The 27,102-nt window shown below is 46.8% G+C and overlaps 1 protein-coding gene across 3 annotated transcripts in view; it reads left to right on the top strand.

Annotated features, from left to right (window-relative positions):
* The window catches only part of LOC106591360 (microtubule cross-linking factor 1), a 262,906-nt gene that overhangs the window by 11,279 nt on the left and 224,525 nt on the right, over window positions 1-27,102 (top strand). For all 3 annotated transcript variants that reach the window (XM_045694518.1, XM_045694519.1, XM_045694520.1), the window contains exons 2-3: window positions 3,768-3,992; window positions 4,608-4,766. In XM_045694518.1, the coding sequence (XP_045550474.1) occupies window positions 3,768-3,992; window positions 4,608-4,766 (384 nt within the window). The remainder of the gene's footprint in view (window positions 1-3,767; window positions 3,993-4,607; window positions 4,767-27,102) is intronic.

Here is a 27,102-nt window from a genome sequence, read left to right as displayed (position 1 = left end):
TGACAAGCAGATGCCAGAGCAGTCGCTATCCACCGTGTAGAGCAAACATTAAACAAGATGATCTCAGGAAATGAAGACTTTACTGAGAGTCACAGCTAATAACAGTCCTGTTGATGACTCACTGATGTAGTAAAACTACTACCCAGTATGGTCTACTCAACCTCAGTAGAAAATACTCTGTGTCAGGTAAACACAGTATCTGACCTGTCCATTGATTTAACTGACCCTCTGAATTTCCATTAGTCAGCTCCTACATACCATTACAGGTAGTCAGCGTCTCTTCTCGATTCTAGATCAGGTCACCTGTACTTTTTTTACATAGACCTTGTCCTTTCTAATTTCCAATAATCCATACTGTAGTTAGTTTGTCTCTCTCAATTTATTGATGTTAGCTAAGAACGACAAGGTGTTGTCCAGGGTCACGCCAAGGCTCTTAGCACTCTGGGAGGAGGACACAATGGAGTTGTCAACTGTGATGGCGAGATCATGGAACGGGCAGTCCCCCCCCCCCCAAAAAAAGATATAGATGTACTATTGTAAAGTGGTTGTTCCACTGGATATCATAAGGTGAATGCACCAATTTGTAAGTCGCTCTGGGTAAGAGCGTCTGCTAAATGACGTAAACGTTTATGTGTCGTCAAGCCAATTATACGGTACCTGTAAAGTCTACTCTACCTGTAAAGTCTACTCTACCTAACCTGTATAGACTACTCTACTCTACCTGTATAGACTACTCTACCTGTATAGACTACTCTACTCTACCTGTATAGACTACTCTACCTGTATAGACTACTCTACTCTACCTGTATAGACTACTCTACTCTACCTGTATAGACTACTCTACTCTACCTGTATAGACTACTCTACTCTACCTGTATAGACTACTCTACTCTACCTGTATAGACTACTCTACTCTACCTGTATAGACTACTCTACTCTACCTGTATAGACTACTCTACTCTACCTGTATAGACTACTCTACCTGTATAGGCTACTCTACTCTACCTGTATAGACTACTCTACTCTACCTGTATAGGCTACTCTACTCTACCTGTATAGACTACTCTACTCTACCTGTATAGGCTACTCTACTCTACCTGTATAGACTACTCCACTCTACCTGTATAGGCTACCCTACTCTACCTGTATAGGCTACTCTACTCTACCTGTATAGACTACTCTGCTCTACCTGTATAGACTACTCTACTCTACCTGTATAGGCTACTCTACTCTACCTGTATTGGCTAGTCTATCTACACTGCTCTACTCAATCCTGCACTTCTTGTATTGTACACTACTCTGCTCTACTCTAATCTACACTATCCTACTCTACTCTACTGTACTGTACTCAACCCTACTCCACTATATCCTACTGTACTGTACTCTACACTACTCTACTATATCCTACTGTACTCTACACTACTCTACTATATCCTACTGTACTCTACACTACTCTATTATATCCTACTTTACTGTACTCTACACTACTCTACCATATCCTACTGTACTCTACACTACTCTATTATATCCTACTGTACTCAACCCTACTCTATCATATCCTATTATACTGTACTCAACCCTACTCTACTATATCCTACTGTACTCTATCCTACTCTACTGTACTGTACTCTACACTACTCTAATATTTCCTACTCCACAGTACTCTACATTACTCTACTATGTCATACTCTACTGTACTATATCATACTCTATCGACTGTACTCTACTATTTTCTACTCTCCTATAATGTACTCTACACTACTTCACTATATCATACTCTATTGTTTTCTGCATTACTCCACTATATCCTACTGTACTCTACTGCACTCCACACTACTTGACCAAATTCTACTGTACTGTACTCTACACTACTATATCCTACTCTACTGTAATGTACTCTAACCTACTCTACCATATCCTACTGTACTCTACTATATACTACTCTACTATACTATACTCTACACTACTCTACTGTACTGTACTGTACTCTACACTACCCCACTATATCCTACTCTACTGTACTGTACTCTACACTACTCCACTATATCCTACTCTACTCTACTGTACTCTACACTACTCCACTATATCATATTGTACTGTACTCTACACTACTATATCATACTGTACTGTACTCTATACTACTCCACTATATCATACTCTACTTTACTACTCTGCTCTACTCTAATCTACTATATCATACTGTACTCTACACTACTATATCATACTGTACTCTACTCTACTATATCATACTGTACTATTCTACTCTACTGTACTCTACACTGCTCTACTATATCATACTCTACTGTACTCTACACTACTCTACTATATCATACTCTACTGTACTCTACACTACTCTACTATATCATACTCTAATGTACTCTACACTACTCTACTGTACTCTACACTACTCTACTGTACTCTATCATACTCTACTGTACTGTACTCTACACTACTCTACTGTACTCTATCCTACACTACTGTACTGTACTCTACACTACTCTACTATATCATACTCTACTCTACTGTACTGTTTTATATTCATTTATTTCACCTTTATTTAACCAGGTAGGCCAGTTGAGAACAAGTTCTCATTTACAATTGCGACCTGGCCAAGATAAAGCAAAGCAGTTCGACACATACAACAACACAGAGTTACACATGGAGTAAAACAAACATACAGTCAATAATACAGTAGAAAAATAAGTCTATATACAATGTGAGCAAATGAGGTGAGATAAGGGAGGTAAAGGCAAAAAATAGGCCATGGTGGCGAAGTAAATACAATATAGCAAGTAAAACACTGGAATGGTAGATTTGTAGTGGAAGAAAGTGCAAAGTAGAAATAGAAATAATGGGGTGCAAAAGGAGCTAAATAAATAAATAAATACAGTAGGGGAAGAGGTAGTTGTTTGGGCTAAATTATAGATGGGCTATGTACAGGTGCAGTAATCTGTGAGCTGCTCTGACAGCTGGTGCTTAAAACTAGTGAGGGAGATAAGTGTTTCCAGTTTCAGAGATTTTTGTAGTTCGTTCCAGTCATTGGCAGCAGAGAACTGTACTCTACTCTACTACTCTACTATATCCTACTCTACTGTACTGTACTCTACACTACTCCACTATAACCTACTGTACTACTCTACTGTACTGTACTGTACTCTACACTACTATATCATACTCTACTGTACTGTACTCTACTGTACTGTACTGTACTCTACTGTACTGTACTCTACACTACTCTACTGTACTGTACTCTACACTACTGTACTGTACTCTACTCCACTCTACTCTACTCTACTGTACTGTACTCTACTATACTGTACTCTACACTACCTACCTGGGGAAATGGATTGAATGAACAGAATCAGTAGCGACAGCATTGGAGGTCAACTCGTTTACTTGAAATATTAATGGAAACCACTTATTATTAAGTCAATTATTAAAAACCAATCCTTTCTGTCTCTGTGTTCAGGTTGACATGAACTCGCACAATTCATTGCCATGCCATGCTTATGAGCTGCTTATGAATGAATATTGTCTTGCTGGTTGTAGTGGGAGTGTAGTTGACATACAGTATGCTCTCTGTGTGTATGAAAAGATTCATCAACTTCTAGAGGACAGTGGAGGCTGAAGAGAGAACAGCTGTGTCCATTGTTACTATGCTTCAGCATAGAGTCATATTCCATTACAACCATGACCCCTTGTTGTATCCCAGAGGGTATCTTCGAGTTTCCAACCTCTCTCTCTCCCCCTCTCTCTCTCACCCTCAGGATGAAGTGGAGGAGCTGCGTGCGGAGATGGAGGAAGTACGGGACAGTTACCTGGAAGAGGAGGTGTACCAGGTGCAGGAGTTACGCAGGGAGCTGGACCGCTCCAATAAGAACTGTCGGATTCTCCAGTACCGTCTCCGGAAAGCGGAACAGAAGAGCCTCAGAGTGGCCCAGACTGGACATGTAGATGGAGAACTGCTACGCAACCTGGAACAGGACCTCAAGGTACGTGTTGTTGACGAGTGGCCCAACCTGGAACAGGACCTCAAGGTACGTGTTGTTGACGAGTGGCCCAACCTGGAACAGGACCTCAAGGTACGTGTGTGTGCGAGAATGTAAGTCCACTTTCGTCTGTGTTTCATGTACTGTGTTAATGTGCTGTGTTTATGTGCTGTGTTTATGTACTGTGTTTATGTACTGGGTTCATGTACTGTGTTCATGTACTGTGTTCGTGTACTGTGTTCGTGTACTGTGTTCATGTACTGTGTCTCCGTGTGACTGTGTCTCCGTGTGACTGTGTCTCCGTGTGACTGTGTCCCCATGTGACTGTGTCTCCGTGTGACTGTGTGACTGTGTCCCCATGTGACTGTGTCCCCGTGTGACTGTGTCCCCGTGTGACTGTGTCCCCGTGTGACTGTGACCCCATGTGACTGTGTCTCCGTGTGACTGTGTCCCCGTGTGACTGTGTCCCCGTGTGACTGTGTCTCCGTGTGACTGTGTCCCCATGTGACTGTGTCTCCATGTGACTGTGTCTCCATGTGACTGTGTCCCCATGTGACTGTGTCTCCATGTGACTGTGTCTCCATGTGACTGTCCCCATGTGACTGTGTCCCCGTGCAGGTGGCCAAAGATGTGTCGGTGCGTCTGCACAACGAGCTGGAGAATGTAGAAGACAAGAGGACCAGGGCCGAAGATGAGAATGAGCTGCTGAGACAGAGGATCATCGAGGTGGAGATCTCTAAACAGGCTCTACACAATGAACTGGACAGAGTTAAAGAGGTAGGAGAGGAGGAGGGGGAGGGAGGGAGGGAGGGAGGGAGGGAGAGGAGGAGGACTGAGGAGGAAGGAGGGAGAGGAGGAGGAACGAGGAAGAGGAGGAGATCTCTAAACAGGCTCTACACAATGAACTGGACAGAGTTAAATAGGGAAGGGAGGAGTAGGGGGAGGGGGAGGAGGAGGGAGGGAGATGGAGGGAGATGGAGGGAGGGAGGGAGGGAAGAGGAGGAGTAGACTACAGCGTCTTGCTTCTTAGTGTTGACTACAGTAGGCTACAGCATCTTGCTCCTTAGTGTTGAATACAGTAGGCTACAGCATCTTGCTCCTTAATGTTGAATACAGTAGACTACAGCATCTTGCTCCTTAATGTTGAATACAGTAGACTACAGCATCTTGCTCCTTAGTGTTGAATACAGTAGACTACAGCATCTTGCTCCTTAGTGTTGAATACAGTAGACTACAACATCTTGCTCCTTAGAGTTGAATACAGCAACAACATCTTGCTCCTTAGTGTTGAATACAGTAGACTACAGCATCTTGCTCCTTGGTGTTGAATACAGTAGACTACAGCATCTTGCTCCTTAATGTTGAATACAGTAGACTACAGCATCTTGCTCCTTAGTGTTGACTACAGTAGGCTACAGCATCTTGCTCCTTAGTGTTGAATACAGTAGGCTACAGCATCTTGCTCCTTAATGTTGAGTACAGTAGGCTACAGTATTCTCTGTGTTGAATACAGTAGATTACATAATGCTCTGTGTTGAATACAGTAGACTACAGTATTCTCTGTGTGTTGAATACAGTAGATTACATGATGCTTCGTGTTGAATACAGTAGACTACAGTATTCTCTGTGTTGAATACAGTCGGCTACAGTATTCTCTGTGTTGAATACAGTCGGCTACAGTATTCTCTGTGTTGAATACAGTAGGCTACAGTATTCTCTGTGTGTTGAATACAGTAGACTACAGTATTATCTGTGTGTTGAATACAGTAGACTACAGTATTATCTGTGTGTTGAATACAGTAGGCTACAGTATTCTCTGTGTGTTGAATACAGTCGGCTACAGTATTCTCTGTGTATTGAATACAGTAGACTACAGTATTCTCTGTGTGTTGAATACAGTAGGCTACAGTATTCTCTGTGTGTTGAATACCGTAGGCTACAGTATTCTCTGTGTGTTGAATACAGTAGGCTACAGTATTCTCTGTGTGTTGAATACAGTAGGCTACAGTATTCTCTGTGTGTTGAATACAGTAGACTACAGTATTCTCTGTGTTGAATACAGTAGGCTACAGTATTCTCTGTGTATTGAATACAGTAGACTACAGTATTCTCTGTGTGTTGAATACAGTAGACTACAGTATTATCTGTGTGTTGAATACAGTAGACTACAGTATTCTCTGTGTTGAATACAGTAGACAAAAGTATTCTCTGTGTATTGAATACAGTAGACAACAGTATTCTCTGTGTGTTGAATACAGTAGACTACAGTATTATCTGTGTGTTGAATACAGTCGGCTACAGTATTCTCTGTGTTGAATACAGTCGGCTACAGTATTCTCTGTGTTGAATACAGTAGGCTGCAGTATTCTCTGTGTGTTAAATACAGTAGACCACAGTATTCTCTGTGTGTTGAATACAGTAGGCTACAGTATTCTCTGTGTGTTGAATACAGTAGGCTACATGATTCTCTGTGTGTTGAATACAGTAGGCTACAGTCTTTCTGTTCCATTTCTAATCAATGCAGAGTATTGAGCTGAACAGTGTTGGGATTGGAATGGGCCATGGGTCTCAGGAGTGAATTCCTTTTTTTATCAATCTCTGAACAGTTGTCAGGGTCTTTTGAAAGCTATTGGTTGGTTTGACCATGTTACTGTTCCCTAGTTTTTAGAGTTAGGATTACTGTTCCGTGGCTTTGAGAGTTAGGATTACTGTTCCCTGGCTTTTAGGATTAGGGTTACTGTTCCCTAGCTTTCAGAGTTAGGATTACTGTTCCCTGGCTTTTAGGATTAGGGTTACTGTTCCCTGGCTTTCAGAGTTGGGATTACTGTTCCATAGCTTTTAGAGTTAGGGTTACTGTTACCTGGCTTTCAGAGTTGGGATTACTGTTCCCTAGCTTTCAGAGTTAGGATTACTGTTCCCTAGATTTCAGAGTTAGGATTACTGTTCCCTAGATTTCAGAGTTAGGATTACTGTTCCCTGGCTTTTAGGATTAGGATTACTGTTCCCTATCTTTCAGAGTTAGGATTACTGTTCCCTATCTTTCAGAGTTAGGATTACTGTTCCCTAGCTTTCAGAGTTGGGATTAGTGTTCCCTAGCTTTCAGAGTTGGGATTACTGTTCCCTAGCTTTCAGAGTTAGGATTACTGTTCCCTATCTTTCAGAGTTAGGATTACTGTTCCCTATCTTTGAGAGTTAGGATTACTGTTCCCTAGCTTTCAGAGTTGGGATTACTGTTCCCTAGCTTTCAGAGTTGGGATTACTGTTCCCTAGCTTTCAGAGTTGGGATTACTGTTCCCTAGCTTTCAGAGTTGGGATTACTGTTCCCTAGCTTTCAGAGTTGGGATTACTGTTCCCTAGCTTTCAGAGTTGGGATTACTGTTCCCTAGCTTTCAGAGTTGGGATTACTGTTCCCTAGCTTTCAGAGTTGGGATTACTGTTCCCTAGCTTTCAGAGTTGGGATTACTGTTCCCTAGCTTTCAGAGTTGGGATTACCGTTCCCTAGCTTTGAGAGTTAGGATTACTGTTCCATATCTTTCAGAGTTAGGATTACTGTTCCCTATCTTTCAGAGTTAGGATTACTGTTCCCTATCTTTGAGAGTTAGGATTACTGTTCCCTAGCTTTCAGAGTTGGAATTACTGTTCCCTAGCTTTCAGAGTTGGGATTACTGTTCCCTAGCTTTCAGAGTTGGGATTACTGTTCCCTAGCTTTCAGAGTTAGGATTACTGTTCCCTATCTTTCAGAGTTAGGATTACTGTTCCCTATCTTTGAGAGTTAGGATTACTGTTCCCTAGCTTTCAGAGTTGGGATTACTGTTCCCTAGCTTTCAGAGTTGGGATTACTGTTCCCTAGCTTTCAGAGTTGGGATTACTGTTCCCTAGTTTTCAGAGTTGGGATTACTGTTCCCTAGCTTTCAGAGTTGGGATTACTGTTCCCTAGCTTTCAGAGTTGGGATTACTGTTCCCTAGTTTTCAGAGTTGGGATTACTGTTCCCTGGCTTTCAGAGTTGGGATTACTGTTCCCTAGCTTTCAGAGTTGGGATTACTGTTCCCTAGTTTTCAGAGTTGGGATTACTGTTCCCTGGCTTTCAGAGTTGGGATTACTGTTCCCTAGTTTATAGGGTTAGGATACGGGTCACTGTTCCCTAGTTTATAGGGTTAGGATACGGGTCACTGTTCCCTAGCTTTTAGGGTTAGGATACGGGTCACTGTTCCCTAGCTTTTAGGGTTAGGATACGGGTCACTGTTCCCTAGTTTATAGGGTTAGGATACGGGTCACTGTTCCCTAGTTTATAGGGTTAGGATACGGGTCACTGTTCCCTAGTTTATAGGGTTAGGATACGGGTCACTGTTCCCTAGCTTTTAGGGTTAGGATACGGGTCACTGTTCCCTAGTATATAGGATTAGGATACGGGTCACTGTTCCCTAGTTTATAGGGTTAGGATACGGGTCACTGTTCCCTAGTTTTTAGCCACTGGTAAAAGTTAAACACATCCTGAAATGAAAGAGACAGATTCTGTTTAGTGAAAGGTCTTAAATCCTTGTGTTTATTAGATTGCTGCTCTTTGTGTCATGGGGTCTTTTTGTCTGTCTGTGATATAGCCCTCTGATTGGACAGCGTCTGCAGCATGTTAGCATAGAGGTGTTGCATTCTGGGAGTTTTAATGTGATGAGGAGCAGCTATACTAGGTGCTGTGTGTGGCCATACTGCCTGCCTGCTGTGTGTGTGTGTGTGGCCATACTGCCTGCAGTGTGTGTGTGTGTGTGTGTGTGTGTGTGTGTGTGTGTGTGTGTGTGTGTGTGTGTGTGTGTGTGTGTGTGTGTGTGTGTGTGTGGCCATACTGCCTGCCTGCTGTGTGTGTGTGTGTGTGGCCATACTGCCTGCCTGCTGTGTGTGTGTGTGTGTGTGTGTGTGTGTGTGTGTGTGTGTGTGTGTGTGTGTGTGTGTGTGTGTGTGTGTGTGTGTGTGTGTGGCAATACTGCCTGCCTGCTGTTTGTGTGTGTGTCCACGTGTGCATGTGAGTGCCAGCTGCCTGCTCATGTGTCAGTGTCAGTTTAGAGAGAGGGGGAGAGGGAGGGAGGGAGAGAGAGAGAGAGAGAGGGGGAAAGAGGGGGAGGGAGGGAGGGGGAAAGAGGGGGAGAGAAAGAGGGAGGGAGGGACGGAGAGGGAGGGAGGGAGGGAGGGGGGAAGGAGGGGGGAGGGAGGGAGGGGGAGAGAAAGAGGGAGGGAGGGACGGAGAGGGAGAGAGACCAATGCTCCAGGCAGGGGAGGCAGTATGGCCAGACACAAACTGTATCAAGCTTCATTCGAAATCTATACAGACCGCTAGTCAATTCCTGTTTCCCAAAACCCTTATTGCAACATGAGTTGAATAAGACGTTATCATATGTTTTCTTTAACGGGACACGTGACACGTCCACCGTTATGTTTGCTGATGAAGCAAAGTGTGAAATAAACACCTAAATCCACCTCCACCTTGTTGTTTGCTGATGCAGCAACTTTCAGGTTTGGACTAAAACGACTGGAGGTGTGGTGTACATAGGTGTCAATATATTTCTTACTGGACTGGTGACCTCCATCTTGACCAGTGAGAATACAAAGACACGTCAGGACTGGTGACCTCCATCTTGACCAGTGAGAATACAGAGACACATCAGGACCGGTGACCTCCATCTTGACCAGTGAGAATACAGAGACACATCAGGACTGGTGACCTCCATCTTGACCAGTGAGAATACAGAGACTCATCAGGACCGGTGACCTCCATCTTGACCAGTGAGAATACAGAGACTCATCAGGACTGGTGACCTCCATCTTGACCAGTGAGAATACAGAGACACGTCAGGACTGGTGACCTCCATCTTGACCAGTGAGAATACAGAGACACGTCAGGACTGGTGACCTCCATCTTGACCAGTGAGAATACAGAGACTCATCAGGACCGGTGACCTCCATCTTGACCAGTGAGAATACAGAGACACGTCAGGACTGGTGACCTCCATCTTGACCAGTGAGAATACAGAGACTCATCAGGACCGGTGACCTCCATCTTGACCAGTGAGAATACAGAGACTCATCAGGACCGGTGACCTCCATCTTGACCAGTGAGAATACAGAGACTCATCAGGACCGGTGACCTCCATCTTGACCAGTGAGAATACAGAGACTCATCAGGACCGGTGACCTCCATCTTGACCAGTGAGAATACAGAGACACATCAGGACTGGTGACCTCCATCTTGACCAGTGAGAATACAGAGACACGTCAGGACTGGTGACCTCCATCTTGACCAGTGAGAATACAGAGACTCATCAGGACCGGTGACCTCCATCTTGACCAGTGAGAATACAGAGACACATCAGGACTGGTGACCTCCATCTTGACCAGTGAGAATACAGAGACTCATCAGGACTGGTGACCTCCATCTTGACCAGTGAGAATACAGAGACACATCAGGACTGGTGACCTCCATCTTGACCAGTGAGAATACAGAGACTCGTCAGGACCGGTGACCTCCATCTTGACCAGTGAGAATACAGAGACACGTCAGGACTGGTGACCTCCATCTTGACCAGTGAGAAAACAGAGACACATCAGGACCGGTGACCTCCATCTTGACCAGTGAGAATACAGAGACTCCTCAGGACCGGTGACCTCCATCTTGACCAGTGAGAATACAGAGACACGTCAGGACTGGTGACCTCCATCTTGACCAGTGAGAATACAGAGACACGTCAGGACTGGTGACCTCCATCTTGACCAGTGAGAATACAGAGACACGTCAGGACTGGTGACCTCCATCTTGACCAGTGAGAATACAGAGACTCATCAGGACCGGTGACCTCCATCTTGACCAGTGAGAATACAGAGACACGTCAGGACTGGTGACCTCCATCTTGACCAGTGAGAATACAGAGACACGTCAGGACTGGAGACCTCCATCTTGACCAGTGAGAATACAGAGACACGTCAGGACCGGTGACCTCCATCTTGACCAGTGAGAATACAGAGACACGTCAGGACTGGTGACCTCCATCTTGACCAGTGAGAATACAGAGACACGTCAGGACTGGTGACCTCCATCTTGACCAGTGAGAATACAGAGACACGTCAGGACTGGTGACCTCCATCTTGACCAGTGAGAAAACAGAGACACATCAGCGGTTATGTTTAGTAGGTACAAAACGGGAGAGTAAAAAATAAAAAATGAAGTGAAACAGTAACCTGGTCCTAATTTCGTGTTGCCATACCAACATCACATCATTGTCACGCCTCCCTTGGAGGCCTGGAGAATGTTGTATTGTAAAAACGGGGTGTACTCACTTTTGTTGCCAGCGGTTTAGACATTAATGGCTGTGTGTTGAGTTATTTTGAGGGGACAGCAAATTTACACTTTTATACAAGCTGTACACTCACTACTTTACATTGTAGAAAAGTGTCATTTCTTCAGTGTTGTCACATGAAAAGATATACTCAAATATTTACAAAAATATGAGGGGTGTACTCACTTTTGTGAGATACTGTATATATATACATATATACATATACATATACATATACATATATATATACACACACACAACTGTAGTTTTCCTTCACACAAAATATATTAGTGCAACACATCTGGCAGAAAATATCTTAATTTTCATCAGATGACAACAGAAGTGCAACGCTATTTGGCTGGCAGCCACACAAGTAAATGAGCTTATAAAGAAAAAGCAAGTTATTTTTAGCAAAAATAATACATGGCCAGCTATATTTCTAATGTTTATGGCCTATCATAGAAAGAATGTAGCCAGCTATATTTATTATGTTTTGTTTAAAGTTGATCTTGCATTTTACAGCGTAATTTTTTTTCTTCTTCTGGCTACACTGTGAAAAGTACCAGAGAACAGTAGCTCCACATCAGTCAGAGTGCTGTCTGCTGATAGAATGATGGAGAACAGTAGCTCCACATCAGTCAGAGTGCTGTCTGCTGATAGAATGATGGAGAACAGTAGCTCCACATCAGTCAGAGCGCTGTCTGCTGATAGAATGATGGAGAACAGTAGCTCCACATCAGAGTGCTGTCTGCTGATAGAATGATGGAGAACAGTAGCTCCACATCAGTCAGAGAGCTGTCTGCTGATAGAATGATGGAGAACAGTAGCTCCACATCAGTCAGAGTGCTGTCTGCTGATAGAATGATGGAGAACAGTAGCTCCACATCAGTCAGAGCGCTGTCTGCTGATAGAATGATGGAGAACAGTAGCTCCACATCAGTCAGAGCGCTGTCTGCTGATAGAATGATGGAGAGCAGTAGCTCCACATCAGTCAGAGTGCTGTCTGCTGATAAAATGCTTGTTCATTAATTGCCATCTGAGTGGAGAAGTGCAACTGAAGCAGAAAATGAGTCTGAAGCCGAGCAGAAATTACAATAAGAAGTGTCTAAGATCTGCCTTTACAAAACGCAGCAAGAAATTTCTTAAAAGCATTTTTTTTAAATCCTGCGTAAGATAACGCCGTTTCTGCATTAACACAACCCCTACATTTAACTTTCTATCTAAGTAAGTGGCTGAATTAATTAATAAGGTGACGGGGCATCATGTTGCGTTAGCTTCCTGCCGTGTTTGAGTAGTCAAAGCCCTTTGGATCAGTTATCTGTACAGCTGCCAATGTGATCTGTTTATTTCCTTGCGTTTTTTTCTCCTCTCCGTTCTCAGCCTGTCTGCTCCTCCCCCTCCTCCCTCGTTAGCATATTTAGCTAGCAGCCTCCATGGAAATTTGCCTTGTGACTCATGACTTGTGCAAATTTGGTTAGCATTCTGGTAATAGACAGCCAATGGACTTTTCTGGCACCCCCTTGTGTACATATCCGGTAATACCGTAAATCCCGGGGGGAGAGAAGGACGGTATGACGATGTGAAAATCTGGAGGTAGACACAGTGAGGGAGGTGTAGAGAGAAGGTAGAGAGACACAGTGAGGAAGGTGTAGAGAGAGGCGATAGAGAGACACCGTGAGGGAGGTGTAGAGAGAGGAGGTAGAGAGACACAGTGAGGGAGGTATAGAGAGAGGAGGTAGAGAGACACAGTGAGGGAGGTGTAGAGAGAGGAGGTAGAGAGACACAGTGAGGGAGGTATAGAGAGAGGAGGTAGAGAGACACAGTGAGGGAGGTGTAGAGAGGAGGTAGAGAGACACAGTGAGGGAGTTGTAGAGAGAGGAGGTAGACACAGTGAGGGAGGTGTAGAGAGAGGAGGTAGAGAGACACAGTGAGGGAGGTGTAGAAGGAGGTGGTAGAGAGACACAGTGAGGGAGGTGTAGAAGGAGGTGGTAGAGAGACAGTCCTCTCTCCTACTCCCCTGTGGTTTGCCCCAGAAAAACACTGTCTGCTGTTAGCCTGGCAGCCTCTGTTGCTAGCTGGAGCTGGAGCTAATTACAGTCTGCCTCAAGTGACTCCTCTCCTCTCCAGTGTTCACCAGTACAATATCAATATCATATTTTCTGTATCAAAGATTAGGGTGTCCAATCAAAAATGCAATGGGTAAACTAATATCTTAATTATGTAGATTATCCTCTAAGAAAACCAATAGTCCTCATGTCTCTGTCACAATCCGTTAAAAAAAGTTATTGGACTTTTTGGACTTTTTACCCTTGTAGAAATGGCCAGAATTAGGGTGACTAAAATCAATGGAGGCCAGAGAAGAGAAAAACAAGTTGCATCATGTCAGGATTCTGTGCAGGAATTAAGGCTGCTGGCTGGCTACCATTGAATTCACCGTGCTTCTACATCTGCATTGCTTCCTGTTTTGGGGTTTTAGGCTGGGTTTCTGTATAGCACATTGGCCGATTTATAAAAAAATAAAAGGAATTTATAAATATATTTGATTGATTGATCGAGTGACTGATCATCTTTCTTCTCCAATCTGCAAGTCGTGTCGTATTTTCATAGTTTAGTATATTCGCTTTTTATATTCAATTTCGCACAAAAACAGACGTATCTCTGTGAAATGTCAACGGAACACTGAGCCTTTTCTTAGTTAAATAAAGATTAAATAAATAAATAAATAAAAATTTTAACCAAAAAACAACAACATTTCATTCAGCTCATTTCATGCTAGTTTTGCATTTTTGCAACCTGGGGGAAAGTTTATAGGAGAAATCCGCTGAAATTTTCTCCCAGATTTTAGAGAAAGACCCTACGGAACGATTCATAACATGAATAATCATATGTATTTTATAACATAAGGAAGTTCATTTTCTCCCTACTGGGCAGATTAAACTAATATTCCTCCCAAAATACATAAAGGCACCAGATTACAATATGTCTTATTGTTGATTCTAAATACGATACGGATTCTTGAGATGTCGACTACTGACTTTAAAAAAAAAATTCTACAGGTGAAATCTACATTTACATTTACATTTGACATTTGAGTCATTTAGCAGACGCTCTTATCCAGAGCGACTTACAGTAGTGAATACATACATTTCATTTTAATTTCATGCATTTTTAAAAAGAAACATTTTTGTACTGGCCCCCATGGGAATCGAACCCACAACCCTGGCGTTGCACACACCATGCTCTACCAACTGAGCCACAGGGAAGGCTCAATCGCTGATTGATATATAAATCTAATGTGATAACTCATTACGGACAGATGCCTTTTTCTTTCCCATGGACAGGAGGGAGGAAGGGAGGTAGCATATTCCAACCCAACTGATAACAATGTTGTTGAACTGGACCGACGAGTTGTATAAGCTTGACGTTTCACTTCCTCACTCTGACGGAATTCAACATGAGTTATTATTAAGAGAGAAACGGATGTTCAGATTCAACATACTCCTAATATCATTGTAAAGTTAAGCAATAGTTACAGAGAACTGTAGGAGTGCTGGTCTCAGATCAGATCCTCCACTGTCCATGTAATCTTATTCACTACAATCTAAAAAGGTTAAACTGATCTTAGATCAGAACTCCTACTGTGAGACCCTTTATGAATATGGGCTGTGGACATGACTGAATGGGCTGTATATGTAACCTTGCAGGGAATCCTTGCTGACATTCTACAGTAGCTTTTACTGTCCGGTCTGGGCTATCAGAGGAAGCAGCTCTGTGCGTGTGTGTGTGTGTGCGTGTCCGTCCGTCCGAGGGATTGGAACCTTTACATGGATTAACTCAGCAGGAAGGCCTAGTGGTTATGAAATGACCTGGCAGGTTGCAAGGGGGGAGAGAGAGAGAGAGAGAGAGAAAGACGAGGATAAAGAGTGAGAGAGGGGAGCCGAGGGAGAGAGGAGGAGTGGAATAGAGAAGGAAGAGGAGGAGAGAGAGAGAAGGAAGAAGAGGAGAGAGAGGGGGGGAGAGAGGAGAGAGAAGGAAGAGGAGGAGAGAGAGGGGGGAGAGAGGAGAGAGAAGGAAGAGGAGGAGAGAGAGGGGGGAGAGAGGAGAGAGAAGGAAGAGGAGGAGAGAGAGGGGGGGAGAGAGGAGAGAGAAGGAAGAGGAGAGAGAGAGGGGGGGGAGAGAGGAGAGAGAAGGAAGAGGAGAGAGAGAGAGAGAAGGAAGAAGAGAGAGATGGCAGGAGGAGAGAGAGAAGGAAGAGAGGGAGGAGTAGGGACCTATAAAATCTATTACATTTTTTGCCTGATTCCGTTCAGTTTTTTTCCAAATTCGTTTTTTTTCCCGTTTCGTTTTTACAGGTTTCCATTTTTCCAAAATTGTTCAGGTTTTCTCTCTCAAGATTACATTTTTTTTTTTAAATATAAAAATAAACATAATTGGATGTTCTAAGTCCACAACACTGCTTAAACCACATCAGGAGAGGAGAGAGAGGATGAGAGAGAGGGAGGGAGAGAGAGAGTCAGAGTCATATGACTCTAGTCCCCGACTGTTAGAGTGTGATATGATTCAACCAGCAGACAGCTTACATGGCCTGTTATAAACGGTTCAGGAACGCTGGTGGCTTGCCTAGACTCCGTCTGTTGGTTAGTGGCTTCTGGGCTTCTGGGGCAATACTGCAGCTGCTCTGTCCACATGGTTAGAGAGGATACACACCAGACAGTATGGAGAACAGAGGATTTGCTGCAGAAAATGGGTGTAACACATACAGTAGAAAAAAGGAGAGAATGTTTGAGCAAGTCTCATTTCCTTTTGGCGTCTTCAAAGAAAAGCCCAGCTGATGGGAATAACCAAGCCGCTTTAATGAAATGTCATTTTGTTTAAATAAAGACATTTTCAGGTGATTTTAGCATTTGTGATCACAAGTAAATTTTATTATAAGTTTAGGTTTCAGTAAAGCGATGACTGCCCCGTACTGCTGCAGAGAGTACTGTATCTGCATGCCGAATGGGACTTTATTCTCTATATAGTGCACTACTTTTTACCAGAGTCCTATGGGACCCTATTCCCTACATAGTGCACTACTTTAGACCAGAGTCCTGCATAGTGCACTACTTTAGACCAGAGCCCTATGGGACCCTATTCCCTACATACTGCACTACTTTAGACCAGAGCCCTATGGGACCCTATTCCCTACATAGTGCACTACTTTAGACCAGAGTCATATGCATAATGAATAGGGTACCTTTTGGGATGCAGACAGTGTCTCCTTCCTGCTTTTATCATAACAGAGTGTGTTATAGTTTTAGCATTTTGTCCAGATTAGTTAGCCGCTGTCCTGACTCCTGCAGAGATCAGTTAGCCACTGTCCTGACTCCTGCAGAGATCAGTTAGCCGCTGTCCTGACTCCTGCAGAGATCAGTTAGCCGCTGTCCTGACTCCTGCAGAGATTAGTTAGCCGCTGTCCTGACTCCTGCAGAGAGTAGATAGTCGCTGTCCTGACTCCTGCAGAGATCAGATAGCCGCTGTCCTGACTCCTGCAGAGATCAGATAGTCGCTGTCCTGACACCTGCAGAGAGTAGATAGTCGCTGTCCTGACTCCTGCAGAAGGTAGATAGCCGCTGTCCTGACTCCTGCAGAGATCAGATAGCCGCTGTCCTGACTCCTGCAGAGATCAGATAGCCGCTGTCCTGACTCCTGCAGAGAGTAGATAGCCACTGTCCTGACTCCTGCAGAGATCAGATAGTCGCTGTCCTGACTCCTGCAGAGAGTAGATAGTCGCTGTCCTGACTCCTGCAGAGAGTAGATAGCCGCTGTCCTGACTCCTGCAGAGATCAGATAGCCGCTGTCCTGACTCCTGCAGAGAGTAGATAGCCGCTGTCCTGACTCCTGCAGAGGGTAAATAGCCGCTGTCCTGACTCCTGCAGAGATCAGATAGTTGCTGTCCTGACTCCTGCAGAGAGTAGATAGTCGCTGTCCTGACTCCTGCAGAGAGTAGATAGCCGCTGTCCTGACTCCTGCAGAGATCAGATAGCTGCTGTCCTGACTCCTGCAGAGATCAGATAGCCGCTGTCCTGACTCCTGCAGAGAGTAAATAGCCGCTGTCCTGACTCCTGCAGAGAGTAGATAGCCGCTGTCCTGACTCCTGCAGAGATCAGATAGCCGCTGTCCTGACTCCTGCAGAGATCAGATAGCCGCTGTCCTGACTCCTGCAGAGAGTAGATAGCCGCTGTCCTGACTCCTGCAGAGAGTAGATAGCCGCTGTCCTGACTCCTGCAGAGATCAGTTAGCCGCTGCCCTGACTCCTGCAGAGATCAGTTAGCCGCTGTCCTGACTCCTGCAGAGATCAGTTAGCCGCTGTCCTGACTCATGCAGAGATCAGTTAGCCGCTGTCCTGACTCCTGTAGAGATCAGTTAGCCGCTGTCCTGACTCCTGCAGAGATCAGTTAGCCGCTGTCCTGACTCCTGCAGAGATCAGTTAGCCGCTGTCCTGACTCCTGCAGAAATCAGATAGCCGCTGTCCTGACTCCTACAGAGATCAGATAGTCGCTGTCCTGACTCCTGCAGAGAGTAGATAGCCGCTGTCCTGACTCCTGCAGAGATCAGATAGCCGCTGTCCTGACTCCTGCAGATGTCAGATAGCCGCTGTCCTGACTCCTGCAGAGATCAGATAGCCGCTGTCCTGACTCCTGCAGAGATCAGATAGCCGCTGTCCTGACTCCTGCAGAGAGTAGATAGCCGCTGTCCTGACTCCTGCAGAGGGTAAATAGCCGCTGTCCTGACTCCTGCAGAGATCAGATAGTTGCTGTCCTGACTCCTGCAGAGAGTAGATAGTCGCTGTCCTGACTCCTGCAGAGAGTAGATAGCCGCTGTCCTGACTCCTGCAGAGATCAGATAGCCGCTGTCCTGACTCCTGCAGAGATCAGAAAGCCGCTTTCCTGACTCCTGCAGAGATCAGATAGCCGCTGTCCTGACTCCTGCAGAGAGTAGATAGCCGCTGTCCTGACTCCTGCAGAGATCAGATAGTCACTGTCCTGACTCCTGCAGAGAGTAGATAGTCGCTGTCCTGACTCCTGCAGAGAGTAGATAGCGGCTGTCCTGACTCCTGCAGAGAGTAGATAGTCACTGTCCTGACTCCTGCTGAGAGTAGATAGCCGCTGTCCTGACTCCTCCAGAGATCAGATAGCCGCTGTCCTGACTCCTGCAGAGGTCAGATAGCCGCTGTCCTGACTCCTGCAGAGATCAGATAGCCGCTGTCCTGACTCCTGCAGAGATCAGATAGCTGCTGTCCTGACTCCTGCAGAGATCAGATAGCCGCTGTCGTGACTCCTGCAGAGAGTAGATAGCCGCTGTCCTGACTCCTGCAGAGATCAGTTAGCCGCTGTCCTGACTCCTGCAGAGAGTAGATAGCCGCTGTCCTGACTCCTGCAGAGATCAGTTAGCCACTGTCCTGACTCCTGCAGAGATCAGATAGCCGCTGTCCTGACTCCTGCAGAGATCAGATAGCCGCTGTCCTGACTCCTGCAGAGAGTAGATAGCCGCTGTCCTGACTCCTGCAGAGAGTAGATAGCCGCTGTCCTGACTCCTGCAGAGATCAGATAGCTGCTGTCCTGACTCCTGCAGAGATCAGATAGCCGCTGTCCTGACTCCTGCAGAGATAAGTTGCCGCTGTCCTGACTCCTGCAGAGATCAGATAGCTGCTGTCCTGACTCCTGCAGAGATCAGATAGCCGCTGTCCTGACTCCTGCAGAGAGTAAATAGCCGCTGTCCTGACTCCTGCAGAGATCAGATAGCCGCTGTCCTGACTCCTGCAGAGATCAGATAGCCGCTGTCCTGACTCCTGCAGAGAGTAGATAGCCGCTGTCCTGACTCCTGCAGAGAGTAGATAGCCGCTGTCCTGACTCCTGCAGAGATCAGATAGCTGCTGTCCTGACTCCTGCAGAGATCAGATAGCTGCTGTCCTGACTCCTGCAGAGATCAGATAGCCGCTGTCGTGACTCCTGCAGAGAGTAGATAGCCGCTGTCCTGACTCCTGCAGAGATCAGTTAGCCGCTGTCCTGACTCCTGCAGAGAGTAGATAGCCGCTGTCCTGACTCCTGCAGAGATCAGTTAGCCACTGTCCTGACTCCTGCAGAGATCAGATAGCCGCTGTCCTGACTCCTGCAGAGATCAGATAGCCGCTGTCCTGACTCCTGCAGAGAGTAGATAGCCGCTGTCCTGACTCCTGCAGAGAGTAGATAGCCGCTGTCCTGACTCCTGCAGAGATCAGATAGCTGCTGTCCTGACTCCTGCAGAGATCAGATAGCCGCTGTCCTGACTCCTGCAGAGATAAGTTGCCGCTGTCCTGACTCCTGCAGAGATCAGATAGCTGCTGTCCTGACTCCTGCAGAGATCAGATAGCCGCTGTCCTGACTCCTGCAGAGAGTAAATAGCCGCTGTCCTGACTCCTGCAGAGATCAGATAGCCGCTGTCCTGACTCCTGCAGAGATCAGATAGCCGCTGTCCTGACTCCTGCAGAGAGTAGATAGCCGCTGTCCTGACTCCTGCAGAGAGTAGATAGCCGCTGTCCTGACTCCTGCAGAGATCAGATAGCTGCTGTCCTGACTCCTGCAGAGATCAGTTAGCCGCTGCCCTGACTCCTGCAGAGATAAGTTGCCACTGTCCTGACTCCTGCAGAGATCAGTTAGCCGCTGTCCTGACTCCTGCAGAGATCAGTTAGCTGCTGTCCTGACTCCTGTAGAGATTAGTTAGCCGCTGTCCTGACTCCTGCAGAGATCAGTTAGCCGCTGTCCTGACTCCTGCAGAGATCAGTTAGCCGCTGTCCTGACTCCTGCAGAAATCAGATAGCCGCTGTCCTGACTCCTGCAGAGATCAGATAGTCGCTGTCCTGACTCCTGCAGAGAGTAGATAGCCACTGTCCTGACTCCTGCAGAGATCAGATAGCCGCTGTCCTGACTCCTGCAGAGATCAGATAGCCGCTGTCCTGACTCCTGCAGAGATCAGTTTGCCGCTCTCCTGACTCCTGCAGAGAGTAGATAGCCGCTGTCCTGACTCCTGCAGAGATCAGTTAGCCGCTGTCCTGACTCCTGCAGAGATCAGATAGCCGCTGTCCTGACTCCTGCAGAGATCAGATAGCCGCTGTCCTGACTCCTGCAGAGAGTAGATAGCCGCTGTCCTGACTCCTGCAGAGAGTAGATAGCCGCTGTCCTGACTCCTGCAGAGATCAGATAGCTGCTGTCCTGACTCCTGCAGAGATCAGATAGCCGCTGTCCTGACTCCTGCAGAGAGTAGATAGCCGCTGTCCTGACTCCTGCAGAGATCAGATAGCTGCTGTCCTGACTCCTGCAGAGATCAGATAGCCGCTGTCCTGACTCCTGCAGAGAGTAAATAGCCGCTGTCCTGACTCCTGCAGAGATCAGATAGTCGCTGTCCTGACTCCTGCAGAGAGTAGATAGTCGCTGTCCTGACTCCTGCAGAGAGTAGATAGCCGCTGTCCTGACTCCTGCAGAGATCAGATAGCCGCTGTCCTGACTCCTGCAGAGATCAGATAGCAGCTGTCCAGACTCCTGCAGAGATCAGATAGTCGCTGTCCTGACTCCTGCAGAGAGTAGATAGTCGCTGTCCTGACTCCTGCAGAGAGTAGATAGCGGCTGTCCTGACTCCTGCAGAGAGTAGATAGTCCCTGTCCTGACTCCTGCTGAGAGTAGATAGCCGCTGTCCTGACTCCTGCAGAGATCAGATAGCCGCTGTCCTGACTCCTGCAGAGATCAGATAGCCGCTGTCCTGACTCCTGCAGAGGTCAGATAGCCGCTGTCCTGACTCCTGCAGAGATCAGATAGCCGCTGTCCTGACTCCTGCAGAGATCAGATAGCTGCTGTCCTGACTCCTGCAGAGATCAGATAGCCGCTGTCCTGACTCCTGCAGAGAGTAGATAGCCGCTGTCCTGACTCCTGCAGAGATCAGTTAGCCGCTGTCCTGACTCCTGCAGAGAGTAGATAGCCGCTGTCCTGACTCCTGCAGAAATCAGTTAGCCACTGTCCTGACTCCTGCAGAGATCAGATAGCCGCTGTCCTGACTCCTGCAGAGATCAGATAGTCGCTGTCCTGACTCCTGCAGAGAGTAGATAGCCGCTGTCCTGACTCCTGCAGAGATCAGATAGCCGCTGTCCTGACTCCTGCAGAGATCAGATAGCCGCTGTCCTGACTCCTGCAGAGATCAGATAGCCGCTGTCCTGACTCCTGCAGAGATCAGATAGCCGCTGTCCCGACTCCTGCAGAGAGTAGATAGCCGCTGTCCTGACTCCTGCAGAGATCAGATAGTCGCTGTCCTGACTCCTGCAGAGAGTAGATAGTCGCTGTCCTGACTCCTGCAGAGAGTAGATAGCGGCTGTCCTGACTCCTGCAGAGAGTAGATAGCCGCTGTCCTGACTCCTGCAGAGATCAGTTAGCCGCTGTCCTGACTCCTGCAGAGATCAGATAGCCGCTGTCCCGACTCCTGCAGAGATCAGATAGCCGCTGTCCCGACTCCTGCAGAGTAGATAGCCGCTGTCCTGACTCCTGCAGAGATCAGATAGTCGCTGTCCTGACTCCTGCAGAGAGTAGATAGTCGCTGTCCTGACTCCTGCAGAGAGTAGATAGCGGCTGTCCTGACTCCTGCAGAGAGTAGATAGCCGCTGTCCTGACTCCTGCAGAGATCAGTTAGCCACTGTCCTGACTCCTGCAGAGATCAGATAGCCGCTGTCCTGACTCCTGCAGAAATCAGATAGCCGCTGTCCTGACTCCTGCAGAGATCAGATAGTCGCTGTCCTGACTCCTGCAGAGAGTAGATAGCCACTGTCCTGACTCCTGCAGAGATCAGATAGCCGCTGTCCTGACTCCTGCAGAGATCAGATAGCCGCTGTCCTGACTCCTGCAGAGATCAGTTTGCCGCTGTCCTGACTCCTGCAGAGAGTAGATAGCCGCTGTCCTGACTCCTGCAGAGATCAGTTAGCCGCTGTCCTGACTCCTGCAGAGATCAGATAGCCGCTGTCCTGACTCCTGCAGAGATCAGATAGCCGCTGTCCTGACTCCTGCAGAGAGTAGATAGCCGCTGTCCTGACTCCTGCAGAGAGTAGATAGCCGCTGTCCTGACTCCTGCAGAGATCAGATAGCCGCTGTCCTGACTCCTGCAGAGATCAGATAGCCGCTGTCCTGACTCCTGCAGAGAGTAGATAGCCGCTGTCCTGACTCCTGCAGAGATCAGATAGCTGCTGTCCTGACTCCTGCAGAGATCAGATAGCCGCTGTCCTGACTCCTGCAGAGAGTAAATAGCCGCTGTCCTGACTCCTGCAGAGATCAGATAGTCGCTGTCCTGACTCCTGCAGAGAGTAGATAGTCGCTGTCCTGACTCCTGCAGAGAGTAGATAGCCGCTGTCCTGACTCCTGCAGAGATCAGATAGCCGCTGTCCTGACTCCTGCAGAGATCAGATAGCAGCTGTCCTGACTCCTGCAGAGATCAGATAGCCGCTGTCCTGACTCCTGCAGAGAGTAGATAGCGGCTGTCCTGACTCCTGCAGAGAGTAGATAGTCGCTGTCCTGACTCCTGCTGAGAGTAGATAGCCGCTGTCCTGACTCCTGCAGAGATCAGATAGCCGCTGTCCTGACTCCTGCAGAGATCAGATAGCCGCTGTCCTGACTCCTGCAGAGATCAGATAGCCGCTGTCCTGACTCCTGCAGAGATCAGATAGCCGCTGTCCTGACTCCTGCAGAGAGTAGATAGCCGCTGTCCTGACTCCTGCAGAGATCAGATAGCTGCTGTCCTGACTCCTGCAGAGAGTAGATAGCCGCTGTCCTGACTCCTGCAGAGAGTAAATAGCCGCTGTCCTGACTCCTGCAGAGATTAGATAGCCGCTGTCCTGACTCCTGCAGAGAGTAGATAGCCGCTGTCCTGACTCCTGCAGAGATCAGATAGCCGCTGTCCTGACTCCTGCAGAGATCAGATAGCCGCTGTCCTGACTCCTGCAGAGAGTAGATAGTCTTTTAGCTCTAGTAGTCAGTAACTCTCTCATGTTCCCTCACTATCCAGAAGAGTGTGTTTTAACTGTGGGGTTCCAGGAACACTAGGACCACTAGCAAAACATGTCAAATAGCTTCAGTGACGGTAACCGTTTGGGAGAGGACCACTGTGCTCGGTTTTTTATGCAACACTATTACAAAAAGGGTTATTTGGCGGTCCCCGTAGAATAACGTATTTTTGGTTCCAGGTAGAACGCTCTGTGGAAAAGGTTTTACGGGAGAACCCCAAAAAGGTACTACCTGGAGCCAAAAATGTTCTACCTGAAACCAAAAAAGTGGTTTTCGAAGGGTTGCATTTTAGGTTATTCAGCTGTGCAGAGTAGAGTGCAGAGTAGAATGCAGAGTAGATGCTTGCCCTACTGTATATTTCTCTGTTTGACCCTTTTCTCTCGCTTTCTATCGCCCTCTCTCTCTCTCTCTCTCTCTCTCTCTCTCACACACACACACACACACACACACACACACACACACACACACACACACACACACACACACACACACACACACACACACACACACACACATACACGGTGGTGAGAATATGTGGAGGCTCTAAGCAGCAGATCCCCGGCCTTCTCTCCTCTGCTGCTGAAGGATATGAAAGAATATCATTGACCTAGTTAGTGTCTCTCTGTCGCTCTATTCTCTCTCTCTCTATTTCTCTCTCAATTCAATTCAAGGAGCTTAATTGGCATGGGAAGCATATGTTAACATTGCCAAAGCAAGTGAAATAGATAATAAACAAAAGTCAAATAAACAATAAAAAATGAACAGTAAACATTACACTCTCAAACGTTCCAAAGGAATAGAGACATTTCAAATGTCATAATATGTTTATATACAGTGTTGTAACAATGTGCAAAAGGGAAAATAAATCAACATAAATATGGGTTGTATTTACAATGGTGTTTGTTCTTCACTGTTTGCCGTTTTCCTCTCTCTCTACATCTCTCTCTCTCTCTCTCTACATCTCTCTCTCTCTTGATCTCTCTCTCTCTCTCTCTCTCTCTCTCTCTACATCACTCTCTCTCCACATCTCTCTCGATCTCTCTCTCTCTCTCTACATCTCTCTCTCTACATCTCTCTCTCGATCGCTCTTTCTCTCCACCTCTCCCTCTCTCTCTCTACATCTCTCTCTCGATCTCTCTTTCTCTCCACCTCTCCCTCTCTCTCTCTCTACCTCTCTCTCTCTCTCTCTCTGTCTCTCTCTCTTCCTCCCCCCTCTGTTTCTGACTCCCCCACTGAGAGAAAGGCAAGAAGGAAGGAGAGGAGGAGGGTGGAGAGGAGGAGGGTGGAGAGGAGCATATGGAGTCAGTCTGCTATGGTACAGAACAAATCTGCTGCAGTGACATAGCATCAAACTGCCCAGCAGTCACGACTTCTTCAGTGTACAGAATGTGTACATTGTATTGTTGCCACCATAATTTCTATTTCTCCGAATTACATTTGGATTATTTTAAAGTAGTTATTTTGTGAACCCACTCCTACAGCAGATGGTGAGTTACCTGACATGAAAAACAGATTTAAGAATGTCAATATAGCAAATCCATTGTAGGCCTCCATGTGCAGAACAGTCTCTTTCTCAATTCAATTTTCTATTTAATAGACTTTATTGACATGGCAAGTTAAATTATTTACATTGTCAAAGTGTACAGATAACAAAAAATGGTGGGACTAACAGCAATTATAATAATAGTAGTAAATGTAATAAAAAAGTGGTCAGATGAAGCAGATGCTAAGCTACAGGACTGTTTTGCTAGCACAGACTGGAATATGTTCTGGGATTCTTCAGATAGCATTGAGGAGTACACCACATCTGTCAATGGCTTCATCAATAAGTGCATCGAGGACATCGTCCCCACAGTGACTGTACGTACATACCCCAACCAGAAGCAATGGATTACAGGGAACTAAAGGCTAGAGCTGCCGCTTTCAAGGAGCGGGACTCTAACCAGCTTATAAGAAATCCCGCTATGCCCTCCGACGAACCATCAAACAGGCAAAGCGTCAATACAGGACTAAGATCGAGTCATACTACACCGTCTCTGACGCTCGTCGGATGTGGCAGGGCTTGAAAACTATTACAGGCTACAAAGGGAAGCACAACCGAGAGCTGCCCAGTGACACAAGCCTACCAGACGAGCTAAACTACTTCTATGCTCTCTTTGAGGCAAATAACACTGAAACATGCATGAGAGCACCAGCTGTACCAGAAGACTGTGTGATCACGCTCTCCACAGCCAATGTGAGTAAGATCTTTAAACAGGTCATCATTCACAAGGCTGCAGGGCCAAATGGGTTACCAGGACGTGTACTGCGAGCATGCGCTGACCAACTTGCAAGTGTCTTCACTGACATTTTCAACCTCTCCCTGTCCGAGTCTGTAATACCAACATGTTTAAAGCAGACCACCATAGTCCCTAGGCACAAGAACACTAAGGTAACCTGCCTAAATGACTACCACCCCGTAGCACTCACGTCTGTAGCCATGAAGTGCTTTGAAAGGCTGGTCATGGCTCACACCAACACCATCATCCCAGATACCCTAGACCCACTCCAATTTGCATACCGCCCAAACAGATCCACAGATGACGCAGTCTCAATCGCACTCCACACTGCCCTTTCCCACCTGGACAGAAGGAACACCTATGTGAGAATGCTGTCCATTGACTACAGCTCAGCGTTCAACACCATAGTGCCCTCAAAGCTCATCAATAAGCTAAGGACCCTGGGACTAAACAACTCCCTCTGCAACTAGAGCCTGGACTTCCTGATGGGCCGCCCCCAGGTGGTAAGAGTAGGTAACAACACATCCGCCACACTGATCCTCAACACAGGGGCCCCTCAGGGGTGCGTGCTCAGCCCCCTCCTGTACTCCCTGTTCACTCATGACTGCATGGCCAGGCACGACTCCAACACCATCATTAAGTTTGCTGATGACACAACAGTGCTAGGCCTGATCACCGACAATAACGAGACAGCCTATAGAGAGGAGGTCAGAGACCTGGCCATGTGGTGCCAGGACAACAACCTCTCCCTCAACGTGATCAAGACAAAGGAGATGATTGTGGACTACAGGAAAAAGAGGACCGAGCACGCCCCCATTCTCATCGACGGGGCTGCAGTGGAGCAGGTTGAGAGCTTCAAGTTCCTTGGTGTCCACATCACCAACAAACTAACATGGTCCAAGCACACCATGAAAGTCGTGAAGCAGGCACGACAAAACCTATTTCCCATCGGGAGACTGAAAAGAATTGGCATGGGTCCTCAGATCCTCAAAATGTTCTACAGCTGCACCATCGAGAGCATCCTGACTGGTTGCATCACTGCCTGGTATTGCACCTGCTCGGCCTCCGACCGCAAGGCACTACAGAGGGTAGTGCGAACGGCCCAGTACATCACTGGGGACAAGCTTCCTGCCATCCAAGACCTCTATACCAGGCGGTGTCAGAGGAAGGCCCTGAAAATTGTCAAAGACTTCAGCCACCCTAGTCATAGACTGTTCTCTCTGCTACCACACGGCAAACTGTACCGGAGTGCCAAGTCTAGGTCCAAGAGGCTTCTAAACAGCTTCTACCCCCCAAGCCATAAGACTCCTGAACATCTAGTCAAATGGCTACCCAGACTATTTGCAATGACCCCCCCCCCCTCTCCACACCACTGCCGCTCTCTGTTATCATCTATTCATAGTCACTTTAATAACTCTACCTACATGTACATACTACATCAACTAACCGGTGCCCCCGCAC

The sequence above is a fragment of the Salmo salar genome, chromosome ssa14 (assembly GCF_905237065.1).
Source record: "Salmo salar chromosome ssa14, Ssal_v3.1, whole genome shotgun sequence".
NCBI classification, from domain to species: Eukaryota; Metazoa; Chordata; class Actinopteri; order Salmoniformes; family Salmonidae; genus Salmo; species Salmo salar.
The sequence above is the reverse complement of the archived record's forward strand: the minus strand, read 5'-3'. Positions and strand labels throughout refer to the sequence as shown.